This window comes from Bufo gargarizans, chromosome 10 (genome assembly GCF_014858855.1).
Source record: "Bufo gargarizans isolate SCDJY-AF-19 chromosome 10, ASM1485885v1, whole genome shotgun sequence".
NCBI classification, from domain to species: Eukaryota; Metazoa; Chordata; class Amphibia; order Anura; family Bufonidae; genus Bufo; species Bufo gargarizans.
The window spans coordinates 42,673,112-42,696,315 of NC_058089.1; the positions used below are offsets into that span (position 1 = coordinate 42,673,112).

The 23,204-nt window shown below is 44.8% G+C and overlaps 2 protein-coding genes across 6 annotated transcripts; one reads left to right on the forward strand and one right to left on the reverse strand.

The window, feature by feature from the left end:
• Positions 1-7,981: 7,981 nt before the first annotated feature.
• FERMT3 (FERM domain containing kindlin 3) lies at positions 7,982-13,558 on the forward strand. Its single transcript, XM_044269796.1, has 8 exons — positions 7,982-8,141; positions 8,351-8,400; positions 8,503-8,627; positions 9,786-9,892; positions 9,974-10,186; positions 10,282-10,406; positions 11,818-11,959; positions 12,850-13,558. Exons 1-8 carry the CDS (start codon positions 8,046-8,048, stop codon positions 13,030-13,032), a joined length of 1,041 nt encoding a protein of 346 aa, XP_044125731.1. The 5' UTR covers positions 7,982-8,045; the 3' UTR covers positions 13,033-13,558.
• Positions 13,559-14,926: 1,368 nt separating this feature from the next.
• On the reverse strand, positions 14,927-22,723 carry TRPT1 (tRNA phosphotransferase 1). Of its 5 annotated transcripts, none has more exons than XM_044270173.1 (8): positions 22,666-22,723; positions 22,025-22,084; positions 20,363-20,444; positions 19,379-19,548; positions 18,996-19,164; positions 16,539-16,595; positions 16,173-16,283; positions 14,927-15,095 (listed from the first exon to the last, which is right to left on the reverse strand). In XM_044270173.1, exons 2-8 carry the CDS (start codon positions 22,070-22,072, stop codon positions 15,073-15,075), a joined length of 660 nt encoding a protein of 219 aa, XP_044126108.1. In that variant the 5' UTR covers positions 22,073-22,084; positions 22,666-22,723; the 3' UTR covers positions 14,927-15,072. The 5 variants fall into 5 exon arrangements, with proteins under 5 accessions (XP_044126108.1, XP_044126110.1, XP_044126109.1 ...); XM_044270175.1 differs by having other exon boundaries at positions 20,363-20,457; positions 22,666-22,720; XM_044270174.1 differs by having other exon boundaries at positions 20,363-20,457; positions 22,654-22,714.
• Between the last annotated feature and the right edge of the window lie 481 nt (positions 22,724-23,204).

Genomic DNA, 23,204 nt, shown 5'->3' on the forward strand with positions numbered 1-23,204 from the left:
CATTTCCAAGTCTAATTCTGTCACTAAACCCATACCTGTCACCCAGCGCCTAAATACTAGGCCTCAAATTTAAATCCCTCTAAATCTCTCGTTACCGCTGTACTGTTGTTGCTGGGCAAGATATTTAGTGTCCGTCAAAGCACATTTTTTGTTCTGGGTTGAAGTACAATTCCCAATTTAGCAATTTCATAATTTAGTGGTTTCTGCTATATCAGAGCTATTTGAAATCTATCCCTAAAAGGGTATATAATATTGAAGGTGCACATAGGGTCATTCAGAATAACTTCACACACACGCTTCTGTGCATTTCCAAGTCTAATTCTGTCACTAAATCCATACCGGTGACCCAGCGCCTAAATACTAGGCCTCAAATTTAAATCCCTCTAAATCTCTCGTTACCGCTGTCCTGTTGTAGCTGGGAAAGTTATTTAGTGCCCGTCAAAGCACATTTTTTGTTCTGGGTTGAAGTACAATTCCCAATTTAGCAATTTCATAATTTAGTGGTTCCTGCTATATCAGAGCTATTTGAAATCTATCCCAAAAAGGGTATATAATATTCAAGGTGCATATTGGGTCATTCAGAATAACTTCACACACACGCTTCTGTGCATTTCCAAGTCTAATTCTGTCACTAAATCCATACCGGTCACCCAGCGCCTAAATACTAGGCCTCAAATTTATATCCCGCTGAATTTGAATACAATACATTGGGCCAAATAATATATTTGTTGTTGTGGTGAACCATAACAATGAGAAAAACATCTAGTAAGGGACGCGGACGTGGACATGGTCGTGGTGGTGTTAGTGGACCCTCTGGTGCTGGGAGAGGACGTGGCCGTTCTGCCACATCCACACGTCCTAGTGTACCAACTACCTCAGGTCCCAGTAGCCGCCAGAATTTACAGCGATATATGGTGGGGCCCAATGCCGTTCTAAGGATGGTAAGGCCTGAGCAGGTACAGGCATTAGTCAATTGGGTGGCCGACAGTGGATCCAGCACGTTCACATTATCTCCCACCCAGTCTTCTGCAGAAAGCGCACAGATGGCGCCTGAAAACCAACCCCATCAGTCTGTCACATCACCCCCATGCATACCAGGGAAACTGTCTCAGCCTCAAGTTATGCAGCAGTCTCTTATGCTGTTTGAAGACTCCGCTGGCAGGGTTTCCCAAGGGCATCCACCTAGCCCTTCCCCAGCGGTGAAAGACATAGAATGCACTGACGCACAACCACTTATGTTTCCTGATGATGAGGACATGGGAATACCACCTCAGCATGTCTCTGATGATGACGAAACACAGGTGCCAACTGCTGCGTCTTTCTGCAGTGTGCAGACTGAACAGGAGGTCAGGGATCAAGACTGGGTGGAAGACGATGCAGGGGACGATGAGGTCCTAGACCCCACATGGAATGAAGGTCGTGCCACTGACTTTCACAGTTCGGAGGAAGAGGCAGTGGTGAGACCGAGCCAACAGCGTAGCAAAAGAGGGAGCAGTGGGCAAAAGCAGAACACCCGCCGCCAAGAGACTCCGCCTGCTACTGACCGCCGCCATCTGGGACCGAGCACCCCAAAGGCAGCTTCAAGGAGTTCCCTGGCATGGCACTTCTTCAAACAATGTGCTGACGACAAGACCCGAGTGGTTTGCACGCTGTGCCATCAGAGCCTGAAGCGAGGCATTAACGTTCTGAACCTGAGCACAACCTGCATGACCAGGCACCTGCATGCAAAGCATGAACTGCAGTGGAGTAAACACCTTAAAACCAAGGAAGTCACTCAGGCTCCCCCTGCTACCTCTTCTGCTGCTGCCGCCTCGGCCTATTCTGCTGCTGCCGCCTCGGCCTCTTCCTCCGCCTCTGGAGGAACGTTGGCACCTGCCGCCCAGCAAACAGGGGATGTACCACCAACACCACCACCACCACCTCCGTCACCAAGCGTCTCAACCATGTCACACGCCAGCGTTCAGCTCTCCATCTCACAAACATTTGATAGAAAGCGTAAATTCCCACCTAGCCACCCTCGATCCCTGGCCCTGAATGCCAGCATTTCTAAACTACTGGCCTATGAAATGCTGTCATTTAGGCTGGTGGACACAGACAGCTTCAAACAGCTCATGTCGCTTGCTGTCCCACAGTATGTTGTTCCCAGCCGGCACTACTTCTCCAAGAGAGCCGTGCCTTCCCTGCACAACCAAGTATCCGATAAAATCAAGTGTGCACTGCGCAACGCCATCTGTAGCAAGGTCCACCTAACCACAGATACGTGGACCAGTAAGCACGGCCAGGGACGCTATATCTCCCTAACTGCACACTGGGTAAATGTAGTGGCAGCTGGGCCCCAGGCGGAGAGCTGTTTGGCGCACGTCCTGCCGCCGCCAAGGATCGCAGGGCAACATTCTTTGCCTCCTGTTGCCACCTCCTCCTTCTCGGCTTCCTCCTCCTCTTCTTCCACCTGCTCATCCAGTCAGCCACACACCTTCACCACCAACTTCAGCACAGCCCGGGGTAAACGTCAGCAGGCCATTCTGAAACTCATATGTTTGGGGGACAGGCCCCACACCGCACAGGAGTTGTGGCGGGGTATTGAACAACAGACCGACGAGTGGTTGCTGCCGGTGAGCCTCAAGCCCGGCCTGGTGGTGTGTGATAATGGGCGAAATCTCGTTGCAGCTCTGGGACTAGCCAATTTGACGCACATCCCTTGCTTGGCGCATGTGCTGAATTTGGTGGTGCAGAAGTTCATTCACAACTACCCCGACATGTCAGAGCTGCTGCATAAAGTGCGGGCCGTCTGTTCGCGCTTCCGGCGTTCACATCCTGCCGCTGCTCGCCTGTCTGCGCTACAGCGTAACTTCGGCCTTCCCGCTCACCGCCTCATATGCGACGTGCCCACCAGGTGGAACTCCACCTTGCACATGCTGGACAGACTGTGCGAGCAGCAGCAGGCCATAGTGGAGTTTCAGCTGCAGCACGCACGGGTCAGTCGCACTACAGAACAGCACCACTTCACCACCAATGACTGGGCCTCCATGCGAGACCTGTGTGCCCTGTTGCGCTGTTTCGAGTACTCCACCAACATGGCCAGTGGCGATGACACCGTTATCAGCGTTACAATACCACTTCTATGTCTCCTTGAGAAAACACTTAGGGCGATGATGGAACAGGAGGTGGCCCAGGAGGAGGAGGAGGAGGATGAGGAAGAGGGGTCATTTTTAGCACTTTCAGGCCAGTCTCTTCGAAGTGACTCAGAGGGAGGTTTTTTGCAACAGCAGAGGCCAGGTACAAATGTGGCCAGCCAGGGCCCACTACTGGAGGACGAGGAGGACGAGGATGAGGAGGAGGTGGAGGAGGATGAGGATGAAGCATGGTCACAGCGGGGTGGCACCCAACGCAGCTCGGGTCCATCACTGGTGCGTGGCTGGGGGGAAAGGCAGGACGATGACGATACGCCTCCCACAGAGGACAGCTTGTCCTTACCCCTGGGCAGCCTGGCACACATGAGCGACTACATGCTGCAGTGCCTGCGCAACGACAGCAGAGTTGCCCACATTTTAACCTGTGCGGACTACTGGGTTGCCACCCTGCTGGATCCACGCTACAAAGACAATGTGCCCACCTTACTTCCTGCACTGGAGCGTGATAGGAAGATGCGCGAGTACAAGCGCACGTTGGTAGACGCGCTACTGAGAGCATTCCCAAATGTCACAGGGGAACAAGTGGAAGCCCAAGGCCAAGGCAGAGGAGGAGCAAGAGGTCGCCAAGGCAGCTGTGTCACGGCCAGCTCCTCTGAGGGCAGGGTTAGCATGGCAGAGATGTGGAAAACTTTTGTCAACACGCCACAGCTAACTGCACCACCACCTGATACGCAACGTGTTAGCAGGAGGCAACATTTCACTAACATGGTGGAACAGTACGTGTGCACACCCCTCCACGTACTGACTGATGGTTCGGCCCCATTCAACTTCTGGGTCTCTAAATTGTCCACGTGGCCAGAGCTAGCCTTTTATGCCTTGGAGGTGCTGGCCTGCCCGGCAGCCAGCGTTTTGTCTGAACGTGTATTCAGCACGGCAGGGGGCGTCATTACAGACAAACGCAGCCGCCTGTCTACAGCCAATGTGGACAAGCTGACGTTCATAAAAATGAACCAGGCATGGATCCCACAGGACCTGTCCGTCCCTTGTCCAGATTAGACATTAACTACCTCCCCATAACCATATATTATTGGACTCCAGGGCACTTCCTCATTCAATCCTATTTTTATTTTCATTTTACCATTATATTGCGATGCTACCCAAAGTTGAATGAACCTCTCCTCTGCCTGTGTGCTAGGCCTAAATATATGCCAATGGACTGTTGCAGTGGTGGCTGACATGAAGCCTGATTCTCTGCTATGACATGCAGACTAATTCTCTGCTGACATGAAGCCAGATTGTCTGTTACGGGACCTCTCTCCTCTGCCTGGGTGCTGGGCCTAAATTTATGACAATGGACTGTTGCAGTGGTGGCTGACGTGAAGCCTGATTCTCTGCTATGACATGCAGACTGATTCTCTGCTGTCATGAAGCCAGATTGTCTGTTACGGGACCTTTCTCCTCTACCTGGGTTCTGGGCCTAAATTTATGAAAATTGACTCTTACAGTGGTGGGTGACGTGAAGCCTGATTCTCTGCTATGATATGAAGACTGATTCTCTGCTGACATGAAGCCAGATTGTCTGTTACGGGACCTTTCTCCTCTGCCTGGGTTCTGGGCCTAAATTTATGAAAATTGACTCTTACAGTGGTGGGTGACGTGAAGCCTGATTCTCTGCTATGATATGAAGACTGATTCTCTGCTGACATGAAGCCAGATTGTCTGTTACGGGACCTTTCTCCTCTGCCTGGGTTCTGGGCCTAAATTTATGAAAATTGACTCTTACAGTGGTGGGTGACGTGAAGCCTGATTCTCTGCTATGATATGAAGACTGATTCTCTGCTGACATGAAGCCAGATTGTCTGTTACGGGACCTTTCTCCTCTGCCTGGGTTCTGGGCCTAAATTTATGAAAATTGACTCTTACAGTGGTGGGTGACATGAAGCCTGATTCTCTGCTATGATATGAAGACTGATTCTCTGCTGACATGAAGCCAGATTGTCTGTTACGGGACCTTTCTCCTCTGCCTGGGTTCTGGGCCTAAATTTATGAAAATTGACTCTTACAGTGGTGGGTGACGTGAAGCCTGATTCTCTGCTATGATATGAAGACTGATTCTCTGCTGACATGAAGCCAGATTGTCTGTTACGGGACCTTTCTCCTCTGCCTGGGTTCTGGGCCTAAATTTATGAAAATTGACTCTTACAGTGGTGGGTGACGTGAAGCCTGATTCTCTGCTATGATATGAAGACTGATTCTCTGCTGACATGAAGCCAGATTCTCTGTTACGGGACCTCTCTCCTCTGCCTGGGTGCTGGGCCTAAATTTATGACAATGGACTGTTGCAGTGGTGGCTGACGTGAAGCCTGATTCTCTGCTATGACATGCAGACTGATTCTCTGCTGACATGAAGCCAGATTCTCTGTTACGGGACCTCTCTCCTCTGCCTGTGTGTGTGCTGGGCCTAAATATATGCCAATGGACTGTTGCAGTGGTGGCTGACGTGAAGCCTCATTCTCTGCTATGACATGCAGACTAATTCTCTGCTGACATGAAGACAGATTCTCTGTTACGGGACCTCTCTCCTCTGCCTGGGTGCCGGGGCCTAAATATCTGAGAATGGACTGTTCCAGTGGTGGGTGACGGGAAGCCAGATTCTCTGCTATGGAACCTCTCTCCAATTGATTTTGGTTAATTTTTATTTATTTAATTTTTATTTTAATTCATTTCCCTATCCACATTTGTTTGCAGGGGATTTACCTACATGTTGCTGCCTTTTGCAGCCCTCTAGCTCTTTCCTGGGCTGTTTTACAGCCTTTTTAGTGCCGAAAAGTTCGGGTCCCCATTGACTTCAATGGGGTTCGGGTTCGGGACGAAGTTCGGATCGGGTTCGGATCCCGAACCCGAACATTTCCGGGATGTTCGGCCGAACTTCTCGAACCCGAACATCCAGGTGTTCGCTCAACTCTATTGGTAAGCTAATAAAAGATATACTGTCTCCAATTTCTGAAAGCTTTGAGATGTAATTCCTACATAGATTACCACAGCAATGAAACTACAGACATGCAGTAGGACTAGGAAGGCTAATATATTTTATTCCTGGTGGTCTAGGCCAGTGAAGCGATTAATTGTATTTTTCCAGGTGATCTAAGGGCAATGAAAGTAATCATATTAATTAAATTAATTTACGTACCTGGGAGGTCTAGAGTAGTAAAGGGTTAATACTGACTTTTTTCCCCCCGGTGATTAATCACAATGAAGTGGTTAATAATAATCTCCCCTAATACGGCTTGTGAAGGGTAAAAAAGTGATTTCCCAGGTATCCGAGGACAGCAAAGGGGTTATTAGTGATTTCTGCAGGTTTCAGGGGCAGTAAGGAAGTTAATACTAATTTTCCTAATAGCCTAGATTTCTCTGGTAGTCAGAGGCAGTGAAGTGATTACTTTGAATTCCCTGATGATTTAGGGTAGTGACTAATTAAGGCCTCATGCACACAACTGTATTTTTGGGTCGTGTCCAATCTGCAAAAAATTTGGATCAGATACGGACCCAAAATACAGTTGTGTGCACACAGACTATTCATTTCTATGAACCGTCATATTCTTGTCCATTTTGCAGACAAGTAGGCTTTTTTACGGTGCACACAGACTGCCTCATATTTTGGGGATCCGCGATTTGAGGACCACAAAACAGATACAGTCATGTGCAGGAGGCCTAATAGCAAGTTTTCCTAGTGGTCTAGGTTAGTGGAGGGGTTAATAGTTGTCTCTCTGGTGATTAAGGTCAGTGACAGGAATAATATTAATGCTCTGATGATTTAGGATAGTTAAAGGATAATAGTAATATTTCTGGTGGTCTAGGATAGTGGAGGGGTAGATAAAAATTTACCTGGTTGAAACTTTAGTGCATTTAGAATTATGCTATCCAGGAATCACATCTCTTTACACAAGACTTAGGCCCCGATTTATCAAGACGGGCGTGTGTTACGCTACGCTGGTCTTGATAGGTCATGCTCCACTGGAGGATGCGTTTAATTTATGACAAGTCGCAGGCCTCGCCATAAAATAAATGCCTCCTCCGGCAGTCCGTGCACCTGACTGAAATCTACTCCAGCTTGTAGCTGGTATAGATTTCAGTCCTTATTTATGCCAGTTTCTGGCATAAATGATAATACATTTGCAAAGGCCAAGAGCCCCTCCATCCCTCGCCATGCTCCTTTTCAGAAATCGGCGACAGTGACATAAAAATGCCAGTTGTAAATACATTTTGCAACATTTTAAATGCAAAACCAAGGCGAAAGGAAATGATAAATCTCTCTCACAGTACGACATAACGCTTTTGCATTAATCATTCAAAGGTCCTTTGCGCTGCAATATGCGACTTTTTACCACTCACGTCAGGTCTAAAAAAGTGGGCGAGGTGTGGGCGGGGAAGAGGACAGAACAGCAGGTCCGTCTCATTTACCATTTTCTACACCTGTTTTAGGTCTAAATGTCAGACAGCTGGGAAGTTACAGTATGTAGAGGCCGGCGCCTCTTCATTTCTCCGGCGGATCCACTGCCAGGGCAGGGTTTTATTAAGACCGGCGTCCAAAATGGTCTTAATAAATGTGCCCCAAAGTTCGTAAGGCAGAAAAAGACATATGTCCATCCAGTTCAGCTTGTTATCCTACAGAGTAGATCCAGATATTTCAGGTGACCAAATTCCCCATTTCCCCAAGATATTGTAATAATATTATTACATAGGTTTTACGTTATTCTGTCATCTTCTTGCTACTTACTTTATATATGGAGAAGGGAAAAAATAAAGATATAGGTAGAAAATGTATTACTATCTGGAAACATTATTTTAGTAATATTTCAAATGTATTTTCTTCTCTAGTATCATGTGAACAAACTATCAGCAACCTCGGATCCCATGCATTTGCCCCAAGACTCTGCTCTTCATGACCTGGATGAGGCGCTGTCACATCTGGAAGTTAAACTAGAGGCATCTAGTCCCAGCGAGGCTCTGGTAAGTCAGGAACGGTATTATATTAGTGCACAATACAGCAGAGAATACACATGCTGTATGATTGCAACTGACCATAACCAATATTATTAAAGATTAATCGAATAACTGCTGAGTATCTGGGTGCTAGTGATGTCCATAATTTACCGCTATGTACATATACACAATATATTGTAGCTGAGATATATGTTTTATGTACCTTTTTTTGCCAGGCAGGAATTGAACTTGAACCAGAGCTGCAGGAGTATCTGAAAGTTTTCAGGTGATTCCTCCTATCTCTATAGTCTATAGTCTATATATATATATTTATATATATATATACACTTGCTGCATGTACAGTACTAACCATTTAATGTTTCCTTAGGCCACGGAAAATGACTCTTAAAGGCTACAAACAGAATTGGGTGATGCTGAAAGGAACGAATGTGTCGTGTTATAAAAGCAAAGAAGAGGCCAAAGGGGAACCATTGATCTTACTAGCACTAAAAGGTGAGTCGTATGAATAGCGTTGGATTTCAGATTATGCACGTATTTCCGTGCAAAAAAAAAAAAAAAGTGCAGTGTAATACAGTACCAGCAAAGTGAATGAGATTTGACAAACCTCATATACACTTAGTTTTTTATTTCTGTGTGGATTTTTACATCTACAGCATGTAAATTGTTTGTGCAATTTTTTTGTGCAGATTTTACCCTTTGCAATGCAAAAACATGCTCTTTTTGGCTCCGGATTTGGCACAGAAACACAGAGAAATATGCACAAAAATCAGATATTCTGCTTCTTAACCTGCAACAGTGTGAAGATACCCTTAGACTTCTAGTACCCAAAGGCTAGTGCTCATTGCAGGAACACAGTTGTGCTTTTTTCCCCTGGGATAAATATTTAGTTTGATGCCTTTCTCAAATATAGATGTTTACAGAGTAACCTGTACAACATGGTTCTGTAGCTTAATGAACCAGCCCAAAACTACTGCCGCTGGGTGGCTATCCTGTTCTCCACTTGCAATGGCCAGGATGCGGGTTGTTAATGTTCTGTATTTGTCGTGACGCCAATTGCAGCTTGCGTAGGGTACTACCCCAGGGCCCTTCTAAGGTGTTATAATGCACATCCCAGATTAGGAATGCCAGAGTGGTGTAATGGCCTATAATGTCTCTCCAGGACAGTGGTAGTTGTGTCACGGTGTCTCCTACCTGGGTACGGCTGGACTTCTGGCTCCTGGCTCACTTGCAATAAATTTGAGTGTAGTAATAGTAGGAGTAATAGAGGAATTTCTGACCTAATAGTAGTAAGAAGAGTGCAGCCCAATGTGTTCTCAGGTTTTTTTTAAAGCCACCCAAAAGGGTATATACACATGTAGCTGTTGAAGTTTGGTTAAACCCACATCAAAACTGTTCCTGGTACTGTAAGTCTCCATTTTTAACCGGTCAAGCACATTTATTTAAGATGTTTCACCTGTAAAAATAGCAATTGCATGAAAACACAAGTTTTTTTATGCAGTTTTAAATGCAGCCTCAACCGCCACTCGTACATTTACCTTTACTGCACCACACTGCATGGGCAAGCTGGACGCTTTCACGTGCCTGAAAAACAGCAGTGGTGATGCAGCACAAACATTGGTAGAAATCACAAGCCCTCACACTTCTTTCCAGGGTGTGAAGTTATTCCAGAGGTCAATGTCGCTTCTCAGAAGTTCTGTATTAAGCTTTTGGTCCCATCCCCAGAAGGAATGAATGAAGTTTACCTGCGATGTGAAAATGTAAGTATAAATTAGGTCCCGGAAATCTTCATGTTGCAGGAACCAGAAACGAAACCAACACAATCCATTAATTGTTCTTAGGAGCAGCAATATGCCCGCTGGATGGCTGGTTGCCGCTTGGCAGCGAAAGGACGCACCATGGATGACTCATCTTATGACGGAGAAGTCCAAAATATATTATCCTTCTTAACTCTTCAGAAATCCAACGCACAAACGTCAGCCTCCGCAGCAGAGTCCATCAACATGCTTTCCCTGGTATCACCAAGATACCAGAAAAAGCTGAAACTTAAGCAGGTGGGGAGTTACAGCCCATAGGGTGGTCTGATATTACTTATCTACAGTTTCCATGAAAAGGTTTTGCTGAATTTATTTCTATGTGATTTTCTCAGTTATCACCTCGTATACTGGAGGCCTACCAGAATATTGCTCAGATTACACTTATGGAAGCTAAACTGCGTTTTATACAGGACTGGCAATCTCTGCCTGATTTTGGAGTCTCATACTTCCTTGTAAGGTTAGTGATTTCCCTCAGCCTGTCTAGTATGATAACATCATTAGTTTAAGGCCTCTTGCACATGAACGTGTGCGCCCCGTGGCCGTGCTGTGGCAATGCACAAACACCAACCGCAGGGCAACCACAGCGGATCGCAGGCCCATTCCGTTCCGTGCTTCCGTTCCACACAATTCCGCATCTCGGGATTTGCGGACCCATTCAAGTGAATGTGTCTGCATCCGTGATGCGGAATGCCCACGGAATGGCAGTCCGCAATAGGGCCACGGAGCGTACACGTTCATGTGAAAGAGGCCTAAGGCTAGTTTCAGACAAGCATATACATTCCAGGAAACACGTTCTGTGTCAGATGAAGTTCCCGGCCTAAACGCTGCTCCGATGAAGAGAACTTGCAAGATTATAATGATTGATGATGTTGTGAATTCCAATCTCAAAGTTTTAGACATGCGTGTTAAATCTGGGAAACTCTCAGAAACACCCTGTGTGCGAGCGGTATTTCCCAGCCTGAACGCTGCCTCTGTGAAGTGAACTCGCAACATTATAATGATTTATAATGTTGTAAATTTCAGTCTCACTGGCAACCTACTGAATTGTAGTCATAGCATTAGGTGATAACAGTTCAGTTGGCAGTGAGACTGGAATTCACATTATCATAAATCATTATAATGTTGTGAGTTCACGTCACAGGGGCAGCGTTCAGGAAATTCCGCTCACACACAGTGTGGGTTTCCTAGAATGAATACACTCGTCTGAAACTAGCCTAACAGCCGCATTGTTCCCTGTACTGTCAGACAGACCGCCCAGTGTAAATGATTGCTCTGCCTGACTATGGAAAGCAAGAGTGGAGCGGAATGGTTTTCTGCTCATATCTCAGGCTGATTCTGGTGGTCCTATGCTTGGGGACCCCTAGAATATGGGGCCATGAACAAATTCTCACTTTGCAATTGGCCGCTTTCAGACCAGTGCAGAAAACATGCTCCGTGTGGGAGCGTGATTTCCCGTTATGGACGCCGCTCATTTCACAGAAACGCATGGCATTATAAAGATTGTACTGACATAATGCTGTCAATATAATTCTGTAGAGACACTCTGCATTATAAATCATTATAATGCCATGCAATCCTGTGAAATGAGCAGCTCCCACACGGAACGTGTTTTCCACACTGGATACACTTGTCTGAAAGAGGACATTACCAGACTATACTTTGCAGTAGCATACGCTGGGTATTTAGTCTTTAGACACTCTAGGTCCTTTTTTAGTCCTATAACCTGTGTGGCCTCCCCTGTCCCATAGTTTGTGTACATATACTCTCAGCCCTTCTACTCATATTCTGTATGACTTTTTTGTCTATATGTCTGATCAGTTAGATAATTCTCTTTTATCTATTTATGTCTTCCAAACCAAAACCTCCAGGTTCAAAGGTGCTCGTCGGGATGAAATACTAGGCATTGCCAGCAACCGTTTAATTAGAATAGACCTGAATGTAGGAGATGTGGTGAAAACCTGGATGTACAGTAACATGAAGCAGTGGAATGTCAATTGGGATATCAGACAGGTAACAGTGACGTACTGGAAGAGGAACAGATGTGAAATACACTGTTTGTGGTGAAATCTATATTTTCCTGTATCTGACATGGAGATATATTGTTGGCGAGATAGACTAAAGCTGGCCATACACATAAGATATATTGTCTGGGATCATTTCTGCAGACGATCCTACCAGCAACATGATAAACAAACCAGACAGATCAGGAAACTAGGTTAAAATTTTTTAATAGAATAGTCTTGCAGTAAGTGGCTAATGGATTGGCCACATTCAGCTGAAGATGCCAAACAAAGGCAGTTTCAGCCGATCATAACTGAAAGTTTCTCACCTGGCAAGCCACATTTTCATCAGACAGAAGTCTCCAGTCGGCCATCGTGAACATTAGTCTGCTTAAAACTTTCAAATGATGTTTGGCTGACTTTTGTGTGTATGAGCAGCTTAAAGGGGTTTTCCAAGAGTTTTTTTTTACTGATGACCTATCTTCTGCATGGGTCATCAGTATCTGATCAGTTGAGGTCTAACACCCAGGACCTCCACCAATCAGCTGTTTGAGAAGGTAGTGGCCCTCGGAGTAGCTCACCAAGCATAGCGCTGTACATTGAAATACGAAGCACAGCTGCTATACAAGTCAGCCCCATTCACTTTTATGTGACAGATGAAGGTGACGTGATATGGCCCAGGGAAAGCTGCGGCGGTACTGCGAGGGCCGGTGCCTTCTGAAACAATTTCCAACTGTCGGACCCCCACCGATCAAATGCTAATGATTTACCCAGTAAAAACTCTCTGAAAAAACCTTTAACTAAGCAGTTGTGGTACATTTTGGTATTGAAGTTTATCTGCACATTTGCCAGTCATGTATGGAAAATATTAATTATTCCTTTTACTGGTTTGCATTGCAGGTATCCATTGAATTCACCGAGAATATTAATGTTGCCTTCACTTGCGTTTCTGCTTCTTGCAAAGTTGTCCATGAATACATAGGTGGCTACATCTTCATGTCTACACGGGCAAGGGATGGTGGCAGCAAAGGCCTCAATGAAGAGCTGTTCCATAAACTTACTGGTGGACATGAAGCCCTCTAGAAAACTTCTGAAATCTCTGTTCAGTCCTCATTTTCCACATAACATAAAAAGACTTTGCACTTCATGAAGTTGCTCTAAATAGCAATCAAGTTTTTGACTCGTTGTCCACATACATGTGATAAAGGCAAATGTAAAGCTGTGACGTTTGGCATTCATCATAACTTCACATTAATTAGGATACTCCTCACCGAAAATGTGTCAGCCGTGTAAGAGCAGATCTAGGTACATTTCATATGGAACTTGCAGTGTTTTGTAAATGTCACCTAAAGGATGCAGCCATTTTCACAGAGTTTGAGCTGATCTATAGGGGACTAATACAGTGGGTGGCCAAGATGGCACCATCTTTTTTTCTAGCATATCTTTTCATACAAGCCACTTAATATCTGGAGTTTAAGCAGCAGCAAGAGTGACTATGCCAGGTATAAAGGCAATCCAAGATTATACATACCTACATTATTTCTATAGACAGAAATGTATTAAATCATTAAAAAATAAACTAGCTATTAATGGATGATCATTACATACACTTTCCTTCTGTACAATATCTTTATTCCATATCTTGTTATTCTGCCCTCCTGCCTAAGTGTCTGCCAGAAGCACGTGTGATTATAAGTTGGGTTTAATAAATAAATTAAAAAAATTTATTAAAAAAAAAAAAAAAAAAAAAGATCCCTGTTAGTCTTCACCTAAAGGTGCCCACAGACATTAATGGGGTCATTTATTAAGACCAGTGTTTTGGACGCCAGTCTTAATAACCCTGTGCTGACGCTTGATGTGCCTAAGAGGCAGCGGCCTCTACATAACTTAGGGGCATCTACCACCGGCCTACATCTACGCCAGCTCCCTTGCTGGCGTAGATTTAGATAGATCATACGAGTGCATTACTGTACAGCGCAATGCACAATCGCCGGCTGTAGGTCAGCCGCATCGGATCGCGGACCCATTCACTTTAATGGGTCCGTGATCCGCCCGTTCCGCAAAAAGTTAGAACATGTCCTATCTTTTTGCGGAACGGAAGTACGGGACGCAAACCCACGGAAGCACTCCGTAGTGCTTCCGAGGGGTCCCGTTCCATGCGGCCGTTCTGAAATTTCGGATTTGCGGACCCATTGAAGTGAATAGGTCCTTCTCCTTGATGCGGAATGCACACGGAACTGTGACCGTGTATTGCGGCCCGCAATTTGTGGACCGCAATACAGCCACGGATCACACACGTTCGTGTGAACTAGGCCTTACAGACTATGTTACTTGAATGAATGTGTCAGATGTAAAACAGACAAAAATGGTGCATGCTGCAAGTTTTGAAGCACAGGCCAGTCGTCAGGAGGACTGTACATCTTGCTTGAATGGGTCTGTGTGATATACGGGTGTAGTACATATAGCACATGGACTGTACAAAAATAAACATAACATAATACATGTTTGCTTGTGGTAGTCTGACTGCTTGGACCTCGCCATTGTAGTCTATGGGTCATCACTGACGTCTCTAGAGTAAGGTAACGGCCAAAGGGTGAGAGAGGCACTCATAGGGTAAGTAAATCGAGGTACAACAGCTTCCTTCAAAGAGCTGGTGGATACGATAGACTCGCCTGTTTTGGTTGCACCGGAGTTAAGTGCAACCGTATTGCAGGTGAGCTGTGAGGTATAAAAAGGTGCAGGTCGGTGCTGCCAGATGTGTCAAGAAGCCCCTTGGGACGAAGGCCAGGTCGCCACTCCGGTATATATTGGAAAACGTGTCTTAGCTTGTCACTGTGGAGTTATCAAGCTGGTAGACGATCATAAGGCGCATTACCACGACCCGGTACAGGATACAAAAAAGTTTATTTTGAGACCAGTCTCAAAATAAACTTTGTTGTATACTGTACCGGGTCGTGGTAATGCACCTTATGATCGTCTACCAGCTTGATCACTCCACAGTGACAAGCTAAGACACGTCTCTAGAGTAAAGGGGCACAGTGCAATGCTGCCGGCTCTAATGCTGAAGAGTCTGAATTTCTTTCAAGGTGTTAAAAATAATTTATTTGAGGAGTTTTTAGACAGTCATTCAAGTTCAAGCAGTCTTCCTGGAAAGAGAAATAAAAAGTATAGGCTAAACTAAAGGCACACAAAATTATAAATGCTTACCGTATATCATGATTAGCACATATCATGTTCTGCCAATAATGTAATTTATAGGAGCGCTGTGCTGGAGGTTTATGATTTGTGTTGTTTTGGGATTTTTTTGCCTTTTTATTTTTTTATTCTGGATTAGCAAAACCACAAGTTTCTTGCAACAGCTCATTAAGGGCTCATGCACACAAACATATTCTTAATCTGCATTTTTTGCGGGTTGGATGTAGACCCATTCACTTCAATGTGCTGTCCGCATCCATATGTCTGTTCCATAGCATCTGCTACAATATTCCTATTCTTGTTTGCATTATGGACAAACATAGGACTGTTCTATTATGGGCTGAACGTTCTGTTCCCCAAAATGCGGAACGCACTCAGCCGGTATCCATGTTTTGCGAATCTGCTAAACAGGAAACGGTCATGTGCATGAGCCCTAATTTTGATAACTGTCTGGTAGTGTGTGTCTGTGTCTAGCTTTTCACTGTGTTCTCAGGCTAAGTCGCAAGGGTACATATGGTTTGCAAGAAAAGTGAAGTCTTGTAAATAGGATTGAGAGACTTGGATTGTGGAATCATTGGCAGAGGGGAGAACATGGATAGGGCGGTAGAGATGAGGGAGGAGATGTAGGGGGTGCAGCACTGGAGAGATTTGTGGGTGAGAATGAGAAGTTTAGGTGGGATTCTACACTGTAGATAACCAGTGCAGTAACTGGCACAAGGAGGAGGCATCGGTGTGGGGTTCGGACAGATAGATGAGCCTGGGGAGAGTATAGTAAGGGGAAGACCTGTATTATGTGGTTAGTTTTTGCATGTATTATATACCATCTTATACACTTGTCACATTTTATTTTAGTAATTATGTCTGCCCTTCCTAGAAAATACATTTCAAAAGATTATGGATATGAAAACAAAGGCATAAGTGTAATACACAAGAAAGCCACCGTGTGTCTCTGTTGCTGCAGGTATTGGGCCCGGTCACAGAGATAAACTATGTATAGTTACTTTCCCTGCTTGTCCCCAAAGACTTACTGTGAGGCCTAAGCTGAAGAACCTTTAGAAAATATTTAGGTAGGAGGACACCGTCCGCATTCCCAGGTGTGAGGAGGACTCGGTTAACAGACCAGAAGAATGGGATTTGGTCTGGAAAACAAAAAAGGATGAGATGCGTATCTCCAACAGCTGACCCATACAACAGAACCACGTGCACTACTTTTTATTCATTGTGCAATGTAACCTTTAAAAATCGTAACCTAATAATCTCAGTGCAGCTGCAGCAATGAAGTTTTAGCCTTTCCATTTCCAGGTCATTTATTATAGGAGTAATGTTGTGTGAGAAACAGGTCTGATTATGAATGAAATATTGCATTGTTTGTGTAAGATGCAGAACAGACTCACCCGCCATAGCTTTTGGAAGGTCTATAAATATTGCGAGTTCACAGTCCCTACGCATGCCTGCAGAGAGATATATTGACCATTAAGTTAATTTACAACATGGACATGCTAATGACAGTTAATGAGCCAGTGACCACTTAATAGTGAGGTTTGCCAGACACCACTTATATTGCGTCACAGCTCCGTACCACTCAGGAGGTTCCTTCCCCGTGACTAAGAACACATTGGCGGCCCCATGAGACCAGTCTCGCTGAAATCGCACCCACTGCTGGGACGCCAGTTAACAGTGTGCATGAGATATTTCAAAACTGGTGCAAAGGAAAACTGACTTAGTTGCCCATAGCGATCAGTGGAATCCCAACCTTTCATTTTTCAAAGAATCTGTGAAAAATATAAGGTGGAATCTGATTGGTTGCTATGGGTAACTAAGCCAGTTCTCCTTTGCACTAGTTTTGATAAATCTCCCCCATTCTGTATAGTGGTGATTTTTCTTCCTCCTATCCTCTGGTTAGGTAGGAGCCTGACAGTTTCAGTTGTATATCTATTGAAGGATAACTCCTATAAGACGTACACAGGAGCCCCTCCGATTGGTCAGTTGTGATCTAGTTTGCACCTTTTTTTTTTTACGATGGAGCATTGCCTAAAAAGTACCGTAAGTCTAAATACGCCGGTGTCTTCAGCCCCACTCCCCCAGCTGCATGTACAAATGACCAAACGCATTAGATACGAATTGGCTGAACCTGCCAATTTGGATTCAATTTCTTAATCTCCCTGTTCGCTGCATATGCATGCTCAGCCAAGTAAAGCATGCACATGTATGAAAGGATTTGGAGAGATAGCTGAATGAGAGTTCGGCTTATGTATCTAATGTACACGGCACAGCACCCTATTCTCTACTGATCAGAGGCAGGCACACCACAACAGATGGGTGTCTGAGGTTTGGCTAGTATCATCTCATTTTCACACAAAAAAGCCCCAGTAAGTGTTCTTCATAATGTGAAATTGATATGGTCTATGATGAGCTTCCCAGTGCCCAGGACAACCATTCCTGCCCTGTGCTGGTCAGTAGGACATAGCGTGGGTCCGTAACCTCTATCATGTAGTAATGCTGAGGTATTGGCAGCAGAGATTCTTGGGGAGAATGTGGTGTTATACTGCGGCACATGGAGTGCATACAGGTTTATAATATAGAAAAGAAAGGAACCAGTATGTCGCATCTCCTTGCACATGGCTTGGGCGTGTGCATGAGGCTTAAAGGATAACTGTCACATTTAGACCCTAATTTCAATTTTTATATATGTAGTTACTATTAAAATGATATTCCAGAATCAGTTACTATTAGACTGACTTACCCCATATTTAATAAGATTCAGCCCTTAGCAACCAGTCTGCATAAAACTACATTCTCACTATTCAGTTAAGATGGCCGCCACTGCCCTCACCCTGAGGCTAATCCCGCCTGCCCTCACTAGCCAGTAACAATAGCCCCCCAAAAGTGTCAGTAACCACAGCCCTCCCCCTAAAGGGTTAATCTCCTGCAGCACAAAGGGTCCTCTTACCACATGTTGCTTTCATTTATACACTGAGCAGATGGCAGATCTCCCTTCCCTGGTCTGCGCTGCTCCAACTCTGCATTCTCCAGCTCTGCTGAGTGAGGGAGCGTCTGCCAAGCGCAGGGACAGGGAGAAGTGCACACAGCCCAGGCACTGGTATCAGCTGCTGGGGAGGACCTGGCTTTAATCACTTACTTACAGTCCCTGGCTGTCAGTAATGTGACCTTGCACGCAGTGTGCTTCGTCTGACCATCCCTATCAACCCTGTTTTAAGCACAGATAAAAGTAGGCAGTAGAGGGAACAAAACTGTGGAATTAAGGGGTAATTAAATACACAGTGAAAAGTTGAAATAGGGCCACCAAGGTTATATTAATCACCACAATCCAATACTCCCCAAAAAATTAAATAAAAATACGACAGTTATCCTTTAAATGGGATTTAATGCAGATTTAGTGGGGTTTCATATGTAGGCCACCTGCACACATCGCAAGGCAGCGGGTAGACTCTGGGCCTAGTCAGTGTCAAAATCCTCATGTAACATATGCTGATTTCATTGCATATTTTGGGGTGTAATTTAAGGCTAGTTCCACAGGGTGTATTTTATGCTGCCATCTGTCAACACAAGGGTCAAGTTGCTTGAAAAGTACATCTTGATGACACAAAGTAAATCATGTGTATGTATCACATCTGGAACCAATATAAAGGAGAGTAAACTGAGAAGCATCTCCAGTGGTGTAATGCTACTATATGGAAATAGAAGCAGCTGGATTAGAGCTATTGACTGTTCTTTTACTCTAGTAACTGCTTGATCATTGTACACCGACACGGCACAGCTCTAGCGGAGAATATCAGGATTCCTTGTCAAAACGGTGTGACATGAAGTTAATAACAGTTATAATCACTGACCACTGATCACACCCTCCCCTTCTCCTGGAAGCTGCGTCGAAAAGTGGATGTGTGCCCTGTTCATACGAGAGAGGCCAGAGCGGAGAATTGAAGGCCAGTGACGGAGATACGTCCCATGTATTGCTTGTGGAGGAAGTTCTACTCCTAATGGAGTGAAGTTAACATCCACCTACAAAAAAGAAGCAAGGGTGTTAACAGATCGTAATGTTTCCACTACGCACACCCAGGTAATACAAGGACAATGAATAGGATTTCACTTAGGTGAACATAATCACCAAAAAAGGGGATTTAATAAATTGCTGTAAAATGCTCATTGTCAACTGCTAGTAAAACTAAGATGGAGTCATAAGATGGACACGATTAGTTAGATATCTGTGGGGTACCTGTATTGAATGTCCTTGGTTAGCGCAAATTTCCAGTGTTCCCTCGGCTTCAGAGGTTCTCATAGTAAATCGCTGCTTATCATTACACCTGACTACACGTTCAATGTCATTCTGGGAAAAGGAGCTAAACTGTTGTAGGTGAAGCAGGGAAGAAACTGGAACAAAGCCATCTAAAAAGGTAAAAGGGAACAAGAAGACAAGGGGTTAAACTATAATTTAATGTTTCACTCTAATGGGTACCAATAAAGGTTTAAGGTCCATAGAAAGGTCAAATTCTTTAAAGCGGTGATACACATTGGGGGTCTTTGTTTCCCCCTTAAACTGGCTTAGAAAGCACCTAATTTAGACGAGACTCAGGTCCTTTAAGGGCCGCTTCACACGAGCGGATGCCGTGCGTGGCATCCGCTCCGTGAAAGAGTGCCAAGACCCGCTGCAGACTGCAGAGGCACGGAGCGGTAACATGACTGTTAATGCTCCGTGCCTCTCTGTGATCTCTTTACTACGAAATCACAGTGACAACTGTGATTTCGTAGTAAAGAGATCACAGAGAGGCACGGAGCATTAACAGTCATGTTACCGCTCCGTGCCTCTGCAGTCTGCAGCGGGTCTTGGCACTCTTTCACGGAGCGGATGCCACGCACGGCATCCGCTCGTGTGAAGCGGCCCTAACACTTCTGATTATTAGATGTGATCTTTTTTATGCTGCGGTAGAAAAGGTCTCGGAGATAAGCTCTTTATACCCTCATTAGCCAGAGCCAAGTCTGCCCCTTGGGAGCCCTTAGCATTCAACAGTTCTGTAAAAAAAAGAGTGAAATATACAGCACTCTGTGCTAGAGGTGGTTAGAACGTAATATGACACATAAAGCACTAACGTCATGACATTATAGAATATTCTACATAGTAAGATCCATAATCACTCCTTCCTCAAAATACATTTCTTTATGCATAGATTATAGGATGGTGTTCCTGATAAACAGCACCTACCTGACCCCATGGGCAAACCCAGCTCACTGGCTCCATGGCGCAAAGCATACGATAAAAGCTTTGATAACTGCACATCAGGGTCCTGGTGAAAAGAACTAAATGCCAATATTAAATTACAATGCAACAAACTGAAATTAAACACGGCACAACATAATGAGCAGCTCGTCGTGGTCACCCTACTGACTACGTGCGGCTCTGGAAGTGTTTTCCATATATTCAGGTAATGCTCCCTTAATAAAAGCAAAACTACAACTCCCAGCATGCCTGAACAGCCTACAGGTATCAGCCTACAGCAGGGCATTGTGGGAGTTGTAGTTTTACAACAGCTGGAGGGCCGCAGTTTGAGGATGCCTGCTATAAATCAATGAATCCACGATCTACAATACAACCTGCCTCAATAAACTCTGAATACCACATGACATTTTTGATGCAATATAATATTTTTTTGATAAAGCCAGGAGACAATTTAAAAGGAGAGAATCCACTCCAAGCTTTAGCTCAAAAACTGCATTGGTGTACAATCGCGCTGTAAAACGCCCGATGCCCCAAGAAGTACATGAGCTTCTTTGGGGCGTCTTGTCGCGCGTTCTCGTACATAGACTTTCGGGAACGCGTGACAATGGGCGTTCGCTTGTCTCTGTATGCGCAATTGCAAACGCCGGTACAATCGCGCATACAGAGCGCGACATCCCGAACGCTCAGGTGTGAACCCAGCGTCAGGCTCAGCTTTACAGGCAGCTCACAGAGCCCCGTGATTTTGCAGGAGGACATAGGGGTTCCTTTTCTCTGTCCAACCCCATTGACAGTGGCATCTGAGGGGTTAACTGACTGTAATCATAGTCTTCTCTGTTCCTAATCACTGTCTGCGGGTGTCAGCAGTATTATACAGCCGAGAATGCCTTGTACGGAGCGAGCTTAGCGAGTAAGCCTGCTCCATACTGCTCCTTAACACTAATTATTTATGCCAGGGCTGGCCAACCTGCAGCTCTCCAGCTGCTGTAAAACTACAACTCCCACCATGCCCTGCTGTAGGCTGATTGCTGTAGGCAAACTGGGCATACTGGGAGTTGTAGTTCTGCAACAGCTGGAGAGCCGCAGGTTGGCCATCCCTGATTTATGCGTTAAAGGGTTCTAGCTCATTCAAAAATATGGCAGAAGCCACTGAGATTCCAGCTTTCATTATTCTAGGAAAAGTTACACCTTATTTACACGTCGGTGTTTGATCAGTGATTTCCATCAGTGATTGTGAGCCAAAACCAATAGTGGAGCCTCCACAGACATAAGGTCTAAGGGAATGATCTGCGCTTGGGATGAGCGAACTTCTGTTTTCATGTTTGGCATACAAGGTTCGGGTTATCTAAAAATTCCATTATGGATTCTGCTACCACGGGCCATAAGTTATGGTCTGTGGTAATGGAATCCATAACGGAATTCTTAAATAACCCGAACGTCGAACTTGAAAACAGAAGTCTGTTCAACACTGATCTGCACCTGTTCTGTGTTTAATGCCGCACCAGGTTTTGGCTCACAATCACTGACCGAACACTGACATGTGAATGAGGCATTAGGAAAAAAGGATTTGGATTGTTTTGGTGCCAATGAACAAAATGACTATTTCCTGGTGTCCCTGGAAGCCCCCCTGTGTACCGCTCATTCATTTACCTGGTTTCTCCCTCCTCTCCTCCTGTGACTGGCGTGTGATCCTTCCATAGCTGTCAGCGTCTAACACACAGAACAAAACCAACATAACTGTTATAGACATAATCACGAAATCCGCAGATAATCTATATATTCACTTCCAAAGCCTAACGGCATTCACCAGCAGGGGGTTTACTGACTGACTTTTTCCCAAGTTTCTTAAAAAAAATAAAAATTTATAAAAAAAAAATATAAAGGAACTTCTGCTTCCCATTGAATCATTGGGAGGCTGTTCTGAGGTGTTTTTGGAGCTAATTTCGAGGCAGAAATGCTCCAAAATCAGAGCCAAAAAACTCTGTGTGAACTGTCTCTAAAGACGAGACACATTTACCACCATGCCTCACGCTGCATAATACATGTGGGGCCCCCTTGTCTAATGAGGCGCAGCGTTCAAAACACATAATAAATATGGTGCCAATTAAAGCAAAATTGGGGTGCATTTCGCTTAGTAAATGTGTCTTTCTCTGACATCACATCTTACACATTTTCCCACATAAATTACACATCACACAAGTCATGTTACAGTAAAATCTCATGTAACTGATCAAAACGACAAGAGGCGATTTGTGTAATTAGAATATACATGAAATTACTTTACATATTACCCCCTTCCACTTCCTCCTTCCTGAGCACGTCTGTGTTTCAAGCCTCGCTTAGTTACAGCAAACACTACTTGCATTACTGAGCATGCACAGTGACATCTAGGGGTCACTGCACATGTGCAAAGCCACCTTATGATCACAAGGCGCCATGTTGAGTAAGGGCATTCTAACTAGGTGTAATACATATCTGCCCAGCACCCAGTAATTGTATAAAAAGCTCTGATCAGCAACAACCACTGTCAAATAAGGAAACATTACCGCAGATGAAGAGATCCCCTGGGATATAACACACATACACACAGAGCAGAGCCAGTCCCCAAGGACTATAAGGTTATATATATTGTTAAGCAAACTTGTGTTTTCAAATTCAGCGTACAAGGTTCGGGTTATCTAAGAATTCTGTTATGGATTCTGCTACATAATAGAATTCTTAGATAACCTGAACCTTGTACACCGAACTTGAAAACACAAGTTCGTTCATCCCTAATTATATACTGAAAGTTGCCAGGATAGTCAGTGCAGTCAGTCTTGCCACTTACACT

Bases quoted from the DNA above. Each gene is read 5' to 3' on its own strand.
- FERMT3 (XM_044269796.1), top strand. From the start codon at position 8,046: ATGCATTTGCCCCAAGACTCTGCTCTTCATGACCTGGATGAGGCGCTG. The intron at 10,187-10,281 runs GTGGGGAGTTAC...TGATTTTCTCAG, and splicing joins AAAAGCTGAAACTTAAGCAG to TTATCACCTCGTATACTGGA. The intron at 10,407-11,817 runs GTTAGTGATTTC...CAAAACCTCCAG, and splicing joins GTCTCATACTTCCTTGTAAG to GTTCAAAGGTGCTCGTCGGG.
- TRPT1 (XM_044270173.1), bottom strand. From the start codon at position 22,072: ATGGAAGGATCACACGCCAGTCACAGGAGGAGAGGAGGGAGAAACCAG. The intron at 20,445-22,024 runs GTAAATGAATGA...TCTTTTCACCAG, and splicing joins GGAGAGGAGGGAGAAACCAG to GACCCTGATGTGCAGTTATC. The intron at 19,549-20,362 runs GTAGGTGCTGTT...TTACCTTTTTAG, and splicing joins GGGTTTGCCCATGGGGTCAG to ATGGCTTTGTTCCAGTTTCT.